General features: G+C 40.6%; 1 protein-coding gene across 2 annotated transcripts in view; it reads right to left on the bottom strand.

Annotated features, from left to right (window-relative positions):
• Window positions 1–37: 37 nt before the first annotated feature.
• Window positions 38–12,823, bottom strand: part of ttc39a (tetratricopeptide repeat domain 39A) — a 39,759-nt gene continuing 26,973 nt past the window's right edge. For both annotated transcript variants that reach the window (XM_087836419.1, XM_087836418.1), the window contains 9 exons: window positions 12,722–12,789; window positions 12,574–12,633; window positions 11,031–11,192; window positions 6,128–6,219; window positions 5,675–5,795; window positions 4,854–4,965; window positions 4,573–4,687; window positions 4,369–4,485; window positions 38–1,932 (listed from right to left, as the gene is read on the bottom strand). In XM_087836419.1, coding sequence (XP_087692545.1) covers window positions 1,818–1,932; window positions 4,369–4,485; window positions 4,573–4,687; window positions 4,854–4,965; window positions 5,675–5,795; window positions 6,128–6,219; window positions 11,031–11,192; window positions 12,574–12,633; window positions 12,722–12,789 — 962 coding nt within the window. In that variant the 3' untranslated portion in view covers window positions 38–1,817. The remainder of the gene's footprint in view (window positions 1,933–4,368; window positions 4,486–4,572; window positions 4,688–4,853; window positions 4,966–5,674; window positions 5,796–6,127; window positions 6,220–11,030; window positions 11,193–12,573; window positions 12,634–12,721; window positions 12,790–12,823) is intronic.

The raw sequence follows: 12,823 nt of genomic DNA, 5'->3' as shown, positions 1-12,823 counted from the left end.
ATGGCTAAAAGGAAAAACCAGACAACACAAAATTGGATTTGTAGTTGCTTTTCATCATTTTAAATTACAACGGAAACATTCAGTATGTACAGGAATGTCATTCCGTAATTTTGGTAGCCATGCCCAGTAAAATATGCAGATAATGCCACTACATTAGTTAGAATTTGACTGCAGTTGTAAACCCAAAGAGCAAAAAATGAAAATAATGTTATTTGAAAGTAAAACATGAGTGGTTTTGGGAATATTCTGGAGAGCAGCTGCTGTTAGAACAATAAGAATGCATTTCCTTCACCATTAGAAAAAAAGAACTCCAAGCCATCTTAAATCCTAAACCGAACTCTAATCATGAATAAAACAACAGTGCTCTACTGCTCTAATTCCAACACTTGAGACAACATGTGAGTTCAGGTTTATTTCTTTTTTAAACCCTCTATTGTAAGTACGCAACCTTTCCAATAACCTAAGCACCAACCATGTTAGAGGTGACCCCTATTTATCCATAACCAGATTACTATATACAGGAAGTGATTACAACATCCAAGTGCTTCAATAGATGTTTCTGGGCAAGCATGTAATATACAAGAGCAGCAGAAGATGATCCTGAAGCAGGAAGACTGTGGTGGTTGCGATGCTTCTGAGCTCCTTCACCTACTAAAGATGCAGCAGGCGGACAAGCACGCAGCACTTTGCCGCTCGCCATGAAAGGCCCATTTGTTCGAGCTCAAGTACTGCTGGAGGCCGTCCCACACACCAGGAGGAGAAAAGAAGGGAGTCTGCCTTTCTAAAAGACACATTCATCTGTCCTCTTAAAACGGGACAATTTGTGTAAAAGGTGCCATTTACAGTATATAAATGTCTTAGAGGAAGTCTTAGAGGCATTTTTTTTCTTTTACTCTGGAGAGGTTGCATATCTGGCTGACTTCCAAAGCTCTGTGCAAAAAGCCATAAAATGCAACTATAAATAAAACAAGATTTTAGATTTGATCATCTCTTCAAAGGGAAACTCGGAGAGAGCCATCTCACAAAATACATGTGTCTCTACCACTGATGTGTTTCAGGAAAAGGGGGAAAAAGGAAAATGTGCAATAAAACACTCACTCTCTCTGACAAACAGAATAAACCAAAGTTTAGTGTAAAAATTTAAACAACATATCATTTTTGATTATATTGCTGATCAGCAACCAATTACAAGGAATCTCCTAGTTCTCAGGGACTTAACAAAACATCACTGTGTGTCATTTTTATTTTTAAATAATCGCTCATTTATATTCTACACAAAAAATGGGAAACTCTGCAGCAGCCAGATCAAATGACTTGGAGAAGCTAGTGTCAGTCATTTCTGTAAAGGTTGTTTGGTACTCTGGCTCCATCACATCGCAGACTCAGTACCCTGCACCGGGAATGTTCTACCCTCGGGGTATTAGCAGAGGCAACTTAGAATATACACCAAATAAATCTGATTGTGTTTTGTACTCCAGTGCACCACTTACAGGTGGCCACAGTGCTAGACAGACGACCCCGCTAGAAGCAATGTTTCATAAATATAGGCACATTTCATAATTAGTCTCCATTTTAAATCAGAAGGAAGTAAAGTTCATGAGGATATATCTCTGGAAGAGGGCGAATCCACCGAAGCCAGTCAGAGCTGCGGTTGCCTGTAAGGGTGGCACACATGAGGAAAAGCCTCTTCCCCTAGCCTCTCGATGAAAACTAACAAATTATTCCCTAATAATCAGGTCTGTCCTGGTCTGTGTGTTGGCATGATGAGACTGTAGGAGACAAATGCTGTCTTTCCTTAGTGTGCCGTCCTCTGTTTGTTATGGGCTGGAGGGCACATGGATACCATTCTCCCCGCTGCCTTTGGCCTTGTGCAAAGCAGCCTGTATACGAAAGTGTGTCCGTGATTCCATCGAGTAGTTTTTGTAATTTTGCCTGAAACAGAAAAAAAAGAAGATCAAGAAAGTTCAACCTGAACCTGAGAAATCCAAAGTTTATAGCAAAGTCGAGTAAACTTTATCTCGTATTCTAAAACACTCAAAACGGAGTGAAACCATGAAGATGAATGGAAGACGTATTTCAAAACATCAAAAGTGGAGATTCTTAATGAAAGGTTTCATGTGTACAGTCATGTAAAAATGAACATTTTGGCTGGACTCCACGTAGTCATATAGATGACTACATGTTCCTAATCAAACAGATTAATTGATCATCAGCAAGTGTGACCTGGAGCATTCAAGTGTCTCATGGAAAAGTCCAGGAAAAGCACCCCAAAGTCAGACAATGCAATGCTCAGAGAGTCTCAGCATGTTTAGTGACAAAGTTCATCACAGTACAATTAAAGATTGAAGAAGTATGTTTTGTTTGGAAGAATTGCCAGGAGGTAGCGCATAGCAACACAATTTAGGTTTGTGGTCCGAATAAATTACAAGAATATCCTTTGGACAAAACAAGACCATACACAGCATATCAGCACACCCCATATCAACTGTCAAGCACGGTGGTGGAGGCCAGGGGTGATGATTTAAGCTTGTTTTGCAATGAGGAGTCATCTTCACACTAGGGCTGCCATAAACGATTATTTTGATAGTTGACTAGTCACCGATTATTTGACTAATCAGATCATCATCCATTGGACGTAAAACATACAGCTTATTGCACCAGCAGCATCTGCTCTTATATAACTATCATTAGCTTACAGCTTTAAGTGTTTAAGTTAAGTGCTAAGTAAAAATAAAGACAAGATGATTATTAAAAAAAAAAAATTAATTAAATTTATTATTATTAATTAAAAAAATTTATTAAATTTTAATGAAATTTGCAGATTGTTTTGGTGAAGTTTAATAAACTCCTTGCTATCTAAAATATAACAGGACACCAGAGTAAATTCTTCAGCATCTCACACTTCTGATAATCAGCTGTCTGCTTGACGTTTATTCAGCTGTGTAAAAACTATAACTTTAATCTCAGCCAAACCGATTTACTCAGGCACAAATAAAATACAAAAAAAAAAGCCAAACAATAACATTTTTAAGTTATCTAAGTGACTTATATATCATGTTTAACCTGAGTAGCGAAAGACAGCGGTGGGTTTGAAAACGATTTGCCGGGAGTCCGGTGTTCTCACGGCTCTAGTGAGCCTAGCCCCCGGCTAGCTATCGAGCTAGTGGGTAACAGCCGTCTCCGAAAACGTCGGAGCGCTTTTGAAAATATGTGGTGTCTTGATAAACTGAGCAGATATTTGAGGTTTACACAGCTACATTCTCGCCTGAAAATATGTTAAACGTTTATTTTGTGACCCAGAAAGAATAATAAGAGTAATATTAAAACTAACCAGCTGCCGCCATTGTTGGAAACTGAGCTGGGCTGCGCTATGAATTCTGGGACACAGCTTCTTCTTCTTCTTCGGGGTATAACGGCAGCTGGCATCCTTGTACATGCAGTGCTGCCATCTTCTGTTTCAGTCCGTTATTACACTCTTAAATCCTACTACTTATTCCTGCGTCTTTTGAGATCTTACAAAGCTTCAAACGACGCGTCGACTATTAAATCAGATTAGTCGACTAGTCACGACTAGTCGACTAATCGTGGCGGCCCTACTTCACACAATAAAGGTAATTATGGAGGCTCCACAGGCTTCTGTGCTGGGATCAGTATTAATTCCATTTACATTATACATGCTTCCCTTAGTCCTTATTATTAGAAGGCATTACACATTTTCATTGCTATGCAGATGATACCCAGCGTTACCTATCCATGAAGCCAGATGACACACAACAGTTAGTTAAAGTGCAGGCATACTTTAAAAACATAAAGGTTCGGGTGACCTCTAATTGCCCGCTTTCAAATTCAGATAAAACAAAGTTTTTTGCACTTGGGAATAAATCTCAGAAATATGGTGTTTAAACTCTGGATGGCATCACCTGGTCCTCCCGTAACACTGCAATGAATGTTGGAGCCGTTTTTGACCAGCCTACGTCCTTCAACATCCATATTAAACAAATAAACAGGAAAGCGTTCAGCTTTCAGGCGTCTTCTGTGAAATCAGCTCCAGTTTGGATTTGGGGAACAGACACCTTCTTTACTTTGAGACCACGCTTAAAACTTTCCTTTTTGATAAAGCTTATTTTTAGGACTGAATCGGGTGACCCTGAACCTTCCCTTAGTTACGCTGCCATTCAATTCAGTTATTGGTGCTACCAGCTAATGAATCATGGAGTATACTGTGAAAAGCGTTCTTTTTCACATGACTGCATAATGTACTGTTAACACTCGATTACACTGCAACAAGAATGTGGGAGAGTATCTGATTTATACATATTCTATTAAGTACAGATGACTTAAATATGCTTTGCTGGTTCAAAGACTTACTTTGCTGTTTCTAGCAGTTTGATAGCGTCATCCTTTCTGCCTTGCTGCAGACACAGCAGACCATGTTCCAGCAGGGCATTGGGGACCAGGTAGTGGTCATACTTGATCTGACTTTCACTGAAGATGAGAACAAAAATCAAATGTCGACCTGTTTTCACCAGAACTCAACTGAAAGACTGAAGCACTTGGAGGAAAGGGTCTTACTTGCAGAGGACGAGGGTAAAGTAGTGCTCTGCCTCCTCGTGGTGACCCAAGTGTTTGAGACACAGTCCCTTCAGGAGGCTCAGCAAACACTGATCATCTATGGAGAACTCCGTTCCTAAAAGTCGGCACCAAACAGAAGGCAGACTGGGTCATTCTGAACAAACAATCTCAATTATATCTACATCACCACCCGTCTCTAATATGTTTGGATTAATTTCTGTAATATAGCATTTATTTCAATCAGAATTATCTTTGTAAATGTGCTTAATGGATTTACATACTTGGTAGACTTTCAAGTTGAGCCTGTGCCTCATCCAGTGTTTTCAGCATGCCTTCAGTTAAGTCTTTGTGTTTGCCAATGACTGTATAACCGTTCCAGATGTACATCATCTCCTGAAGACAGACAAACATATGCACGAATCATGCACGGCTAACAACCAATAATAATCTTTTACTACAGGTCGACAAAAAAAGCATTTTCTCTGCAGTGAAACTCGGGATAATCACCTTTAGCACTATGGGCACAGATGTGCACACTGCTGTGTCATTTGACAAGTTCGGCCATTCAAAACAGATCCCTGCTACCTTAACTGTGCAATGTGCCCCACTGGTGAAATAACAACCCTCGATTACCTCTTTGCTGATGCTGCTGTGGTCAGTCACTAGTTTCAGTGCTTATTTGACACGGCGTAATGTTTATTTAGTAAATTATGATCCTATTTAGGGTAGAATAGATGACACAGCAGGTTGATTTGGGGAGCGACTAACTTCTGATTCATACGTCACTACTTGTATGAATGTGCAGTCTCAGTCAGGTCAAGCAAATATGAAAACAACCAAAATTACAAAGTTGAGGTTTCAAAATTATAGTTCACAAGTTCACCTATTATATAAAGTCTGTGGATAGAATAGCACAGCTGTCTGAGCTATGAGTCACACATATGAACTGTCCATTCTGATTGGCTGAACCAGTACATTCACGTTTTACAGTGCTGCACCGCAGGGTAAATAGGAGGCAAATGTCAAATAAAGTCTTTGGCTTTACTTTAGTTTAATTTATGTTTACTGGGCAACATGCATGATGGCGTCATCCAGGGCTCACCAGCGGAGGAGCAGGAAGAGGTACGGGATTTTCTGCCAGGTAGCGGCGGGCTTTCCTGATAGCAAACTTCTCCGTTGGTAAAGACTTTCCTGCTATTTTCTGCTTAAGCCCTGGGACCTGCCTGAAATATGAGATGCATTTAGTAATTACATATCCTCCAGACAGTTTTAACAGTCTAATCAAATGTTTTATCATGGAGCACCGTTAATGGTGTGTTTTACCATAAAGAATTAGAATATCTGTGACACAAAAAGAGTTTAATGTCAAAAACACCAGTTTAATTTCTGTCATATTACTCCTCTGATACACCTTATAGAGTATTCTTAAATATTAGCTCATATTATTTACCAAGGACAGGCTCTTTGGGGAAGATACGATTATGACATTATTGATACTTTCACAGTGAGTCATCTTTGCTTTGCTGAGTAATTTCAGCAGCGTCTTAATTCCTACCTGAACAGACCAAGTGCTGTCTCCCCAAACGTTAGGCAATCATCCTTAGTCAGCATACTGAGGTAGGCTGCTTTCATATATGCATAGGTAGCCTGAGGGAAGGAAAAACGTGGTTACTAATGAAATCTCATCCTTCCTTTGAAAATGAGATAAGGAGGGAAAAAAAGACAAAAATCAAAAGTTGGACGTCCACATTTGTGGTGCTTTTATATGTTGGAAGGATTTTGGTTCTTGTGACCTGAGAACAGTTCATGTCTGTTTCTGCTAAAATAACTGCACAGTTTAATTTGAACAGCCCCTGTGATGCATTTGCAGGCTGTCCGTGGTACATCCCATCTCTCAGCCAATGACGGCTGGGATAGGTTGAAGCCCCCCACACGACCCTGAACTGGATAAGCCGAAGAAAATGGATGGATGGATGGAGGGATGGATGAATGGATGGATGGATGGATGGATGGATGGAGGGATGGGTGGAGGGGTGGATGAATGGATGGATGGGTGGATGAATGGATGGATGGAGGGATGGGTGGATGAATGGATGGATGGATGAATGGATGGATGGGTGGATGAATGGATGGATGGATGAATGGATGGATGGGTGGATGAATGGATGAATGGATGGATGGATGGATGGGCGGACGGGTGGATGAATGTATGGATGGATGGATGGATGGGTGGATGAATGGATGGATGGATGGATGGGTGGATGGATGGATGGGCGGACGGGTGGATGAATGAATGGATGGATGGGCGGACGGGTGGATGAATGGATGGATGGATGGGCGGATGAATGGATGGATGGATGGATGGATGGGCGGACGGGTGGATGAATGGATGGATGAATGGATGGATGGAGGGATGGGCGGACGGGTGGATGAATGGATGGATGGAGGGATGGGTGGATGGATGGATGGGCGGACGGGTGGATGAATGTATGGATGGATGGATGGGTGGATGAATGGATGGATGGATGGATGGGTGGATGGAGGGATGGGCGGACGGGTGGATGAATGGATGGATGGATGGATGGGTGGATGGATGGATGGGCGGACGGGTGGATGAATGGATGGATGGATGGGCGGACGGGTGGATGAATGGATGGATGGATGGATGAATGGATGGATGGATGGATGTATGGTCGGTCTGATGATGGACCTGCAGCTTGTCTAGGGTATATCCCACCTCTCATCCAGTGGCAGCTGAGATACGCTCCAGCCCCCCACGTGACCCTGAACTGGATAAGTAGTTAAGAAAATGGATAGATGGCTTTATTGACTCTTTGCAGTCACTCAACGGCCAAAGTCTCCTGTGGCCCTTAATCATCTCTGCTTTCCTGAACCTTTGAAATGGAATTTGTAAAGAGTTTAATTAGAAGAGGAGACACAAACTCAAGCTCATTGGGTAATAAGACTGAACTCCTAGTGCAGGGGTCGGCAACCTGCGGCTCCGGAGCCGCATGCGGCTCTTTAGCCTCCTAGTTGCGGCTCCCTCTGGACTTGACAAAAATCGTAAGAAAAAAAAAAAAAAAAAAGAAAGGTATTTCAAAACTCATTTTTATTCATACATGATTATTAGTTTACTTTTTTGCCTAGTTATCTTGGAGTTTGAGTTGATACTATCTAATTTTAAAAAAGCAATTTTTAATTTATAATTTTTCAACAAAAATATACGTCACATCAACGTCAACAGACCCCGCCTTTACCTGCTGGTGGATTTTAGAGTATGCTAACCCTGCAAAAGGCTAACCATGAAAAAATCCCAAAAAAGAAAAGTTTTGGAAGAAAATAGAGAGTTTAATTCAGCGTGGACATATTTATTTGCATTCACCGCCAACGACGCTGGCTTACCTGTGTGCTTGATATGTGGCGAGAGAATATCGAACAACAAAAAATGTAACATTGAAAGACATTTTCAAAACAAGCACTTAGCATTCGCTGAAAAATACCCAACCGAAGATGAGCGAAAGAGAGCAATTTCGGAACTGCTGCGAAAAGCTGAAGAGAGCAAACTATCTTTCAAGAAGTGGATCAGCTCTCCACAGCCAACTAGCACTGCTAGTTGTGTGGCAGCTCTGGAGATTGTAAAGAGGGGGAAGCCGTTTACAGACGGAGAATATTTGAAAGAATCGTTCATAAAAATATCAGAGCATCTATTCTCCGACTTTAAAAACAAGGGGGAAATTGTTCAGAAAATTAGAGAAATGCCTCTCTCCGCAAAGACCGTCAGAGACAGGACCATTAAAATGGCGGAAAACATCAGCCGTAAGCAAATTGATGACATCAATTCAGCTCAAGCATTTTCAATTGCCTGCGATGAGTCAAGTGATGTAAACGATGTTGAGCAGACAGCACTGTTATGTAGGTATGTCAACTGTGATGGGCCTCAGGAAGAACTGATTGAACTCATACCGCTAAAGGGCCAAACACGAGGGCAGGACATTTGTGAGGCTGTTGTGAGTTGTCTAGAAGGGAAAGGAATAAACACCACTCACCTGGTGTCAGTGTCTACTGATGGGGCACCCAGTATGAGAGGAGCACAGAAGGGATTTGTGAATTTGCTTCAAAAGTCACTGGATCGAGAGCTGATGGCGTTTCACTGCATCCTCCACCAAGAAGCACTGTGTGCACAAACATTCCCCCCCGAATGTGTCGAAGTGATGAACCTCGTTATCAAGATAGTGAACAAAATAATTGCAAACGGGTTAAGCCACCGACAGTTTTGTTCATTGTTAGAAGAAGTCGACAACGCATATTCAGATCTCCTGCTGCACAACAAAGTCCGGTGGCTGTCCAGGGGAGAGGTGCTGAAACGCTTCGCTACCTGTCTGGAGCATGTGAAAACGTTCTTGGAAAGCAAAGGCCTCCGCTATCCTGAACTGGAAGACCCCGATTGGCTGGGTAAATTTTACTTCATGGTGGATATGACAAGTCACTTGAACACGCTGAATACAAATCTACAAGGAAAGGGAAGCACGGCCCTGCAGATGCTGGAGAATGTTTTGGCATTTGAGCGCAAAATGACAGTGTTCGCAAGAGATGCACAAAAACGTACGCTCTCTCACTTCCCCTCCCTAAGAGAGTTCAAAGAAGCGAACAATGAAATAAATTATGAATATTTCCACCGTGCCATCATTGCAATGCAAGCTGCATTTGGAGAACGATTCAGTGATTTCAGAAAGGAGAAACATACTCTCTCTTTCCCTGTCACACCGCTGGACATCGACCCATCTCTGCTGAACACAGTTGCATTCACCGGAGTATGTAAGTCTGATCTAGAAATTGAACTGGCCGACATAGCGGATAAAGATTTGTGGGTAAATAAGTTCAAAACACTGACGGCGGATCTTGAAGAAGTCGCCCGTCAGAAGGCTACGCTCGCTAAAGAGCACAAATGGAGTGATATGGAAAAACTCCCCCACCCCGACAAACTTGTTTTTGAAACATGGAGTGCCATTCCTGACACGTATATTAACATGAAAAAGTATGCATTTGGAGTATTGTCCATCTTTGGCTCAACATACTTATGTGAGCAAGTTTTCTCAAGCATGAATTTTATAAAGTCCAAACACCGCTCCCGCCTCAAAGATGAGAGCCTACAGTCCTGTATGAAGATCAAAGTCACATCTTACAGCCCCGACATAGGGAAGATCTGCAGCGAACTTCAGACACAGAAGTCACATTAAAATGGTAAGGACAATAGTATTTTACAAGCTATTATTTTTCAGAAAAAAAAAATAAAATTTAGACTCCGAGTTGATGTAGATTTTTTGTATGTTCAGGTGCTTCAGTTGATTGCTGGCTGAGCAAAAAAACCCGAAGAGGACGAGAGAACACTGACATGGACTTGTCAAAGACTCTCCTAATTTTGTTTTTCTTAAAAGAAAACTTAGCTGCTAAGTTGCAGCTAAATGTTTTATTTATATTAAAGTGGGCTAGTTTTTATTTTACTTTTACAAAAATATACGGCAGACTTAAATAGGCCTACAGTTAACAGTTTAATTTATTTCAAAGCAGGCCTACAAATGCACATTGCACTTCTGTTTGTTTTATTCAGTGGTTGTAACAGGTAAAATAAAAAAAGATGAAAAGCTATTTTTTGCGGCTCCCTACGATTTTTTTTTTGGCAGAAGAGGGGCAAAATGGCTCTTTTGATGATAAAGGTTGCAGACCCCTGTCCTAGTGCCTTTGCCAGATCTGAGTATATGGGAGGGTTGAGTCAAAAAGTAAAATCTGTGCCAAGATTGAAAAATAAATGGGAACCAAAGGTATATGAAATCAAAAAGTGTAGCACTACAGCTAAAGCCTCAGAAAAAATGTAAATGTTTTGTTATGTTAAAATTGAGTGTATAGAGGAGCACCTTTAAAGCTCTGGGATAGCTCCCCTCTCACATTAAATATTCTTTTTTTAGTAAAACCTTTATGAAAAATCTTAATATTTATTTGCTTCAAAGTGTACTTAAGATTTAATGTATTATTTACTGTATTTAATCATATTTACAGCTCAGACTGAATAGTTAAAGCGGGAACGTGCAGAGGAGGGACAGCGGATAATCTGGTTGAATATGGAGCTGCCAGGCAGGAGGAAAAGAGGAAGACCACAGAGGAGGAAGCTGGAGACAGGGAGAGATGGAGGCAGGTGATTCTCTATAGCGACCCCTACAGGCAGCAGCCAAAAGAAAAGAAAGTATTTAACTGTATTTAATTTTACTAAGAACCAGTCTGATCCGTATTCTATCCTGGTAATGTTGTTTTTAAGCATATCATGTTTGTTTTATTTACAATGATTTTTGTTTTTTGCACCACGGTTGTTGTTTATTTATTTTTTTATCTTGACTTCACTAACTTTTACATTTCTTTTATTACTTTGCCCGCTCAGATTCACATCCCACATTATGGTGGCCCACCTTGGACCATGAGTTCTCCTTGCTGAGCAGCTCAGCGTAGAAGTAGGCCATCTTCCAGTGCCTTTTGTATGTGAAGCACCACATCAGCTCCCAGTAGCACATGTGATGGAACTGCTTCCACTGCTGCTGAGCCTCGCAGCACTCCTCAAAACGCTGGATAGCCTGGAAGAAAGGTTGAGAATCGCTGTTTGTCAAACATATGCCACTAAATTATGATACCGATATGATACGTTTGCAGAAGAGATGATTTGACTTTATCAGTATTTTAGTTAACCCTTTAAGACCTACCATAGAACCAAGTCCACCAGAGCTTATATTATATGTTTACATGCTGTGGAGCCATTTTTGGGAGCATTTCAAGTTGCTATACATCAATACAACCATTATAGCCCAGATTTTAATAATATGTCTGCATTAAGTGCATAGTAATTACATAAATTGCAAAAAAGTGCAATAAACTACAAAAAAATTGAAAATCGTTTTTTGCTTTTTTAACATATATTTCTAGTTAGAGAAATTTAAGAGGCTTATCCCTCAAAACTGTAAATACAAAAAAGTTGCACAAAATAGTTTCCCACCACAGGAAATTTATTTTCAGTGTTTTCATAGTTTTATTTTTGAAATACACCAATTTTTATACACTGCAGGAAAAACGAAAATAAATATTATAGTGCAAATTTGCAAAAAAGCAGCATATGCATCAAAATAAACTATTTCCAGCAGTGCAATATGAGTCCTAAGCATCCCAGAAACCACACAGAAAGTCATAAAGTCAAACATAACTTTTAAAAACACCAGTATAGGCTCATGAGGCTATATGGTAAAAAAAACTACATTTTCCGCGAAAATGACGTCACTTCTGGTTTCAGGCAGGTCATGCGGACATGCAAAAGTTCGCGCTGACGTCTATTCCAACGTAGGAAGTGTTACAAACAGCTGATCGGATCGGCAAAGTGTGTTTCTGGAATATTATGTTTTTGTTGCTGCAAGTGCTTTTTATGCAGTTTTTGCAAAACTATATGTGGAAGGAAACTGTGACCGAGGACAAGCTGATGGCATAAGATGTAAGTACAACTCCTCCGGTTTCATATGCAAAAACAATTATTGCGCTAGTTCACGTGGTTGCAGAGCTACCGGGATTTAAAAATATCTATGCAAAACAGAGTGTGCTGCTCTGACCGGCTTTAAAGGGTTAAGGACACAAAACTGGATCAATATTTAGAAAAATGAGCAAAATACAGAAAAATAATAGTTATGACCTTTATTCCACATGAGGTGATTTGGTAAGTATTTGAAAGAGCTTTTCATCCTGGTACTTTACATTTTCAACATTCAGGATTCAAGACTTTATTGTCATTATGTAAGGATTAAAAGATTAAGGCAATCCTCTCTCACATGCTGCAAAAAACACAAATATACTGACATAAACAGAACTACAAAATACAAGATTTAAATACATTACTGATATGCATTAAAAACACACACACACACACACACACACACACACACGCGCGCTTTCTCCAAGAGAAAATAAATCACTCACAGCATCCAGGTTGCCTTTGATCTCTTCTATCCGACCAGCAAAGAACAAAAAGATGGATCCCTGGATGAAGACAAACACAGCATGTTTGTGAGAACAAACAATCACAGCAACATTTGAAAAGCACACACAATCATTCATTCTGACATACCTTGGGGTATTTTTTAAGATATGGCTCCAGCAGTTTTTCTGCATCCTCCACGTCTCCTTCTCCAGTGCCTTTGCGAGACAGTCAGAAGGAACCCAGCTCAGA

This window comes from Neolamprologus brichardi, chromosome 23 (genome assembly GCF_056152115.1).
Source record: "Neolamprologus brichardi isolate AB-2024 chromosome 23, ASM5615211v1, whole genome shotgun sequence".
Taxonomy (NCBI): domain Eukaryota; kingdom Metazoa; phylum Chordata; class Actinopteri; order Cichliformes; family Cichlidae; genus Neolamprologus; species Neolamprologus brichardi.
The sequence above is the reverse complement of the archived record's forward strand: the minus strand, read 5'-3'. Positions and strand labels throughout refer to the sequence as shown.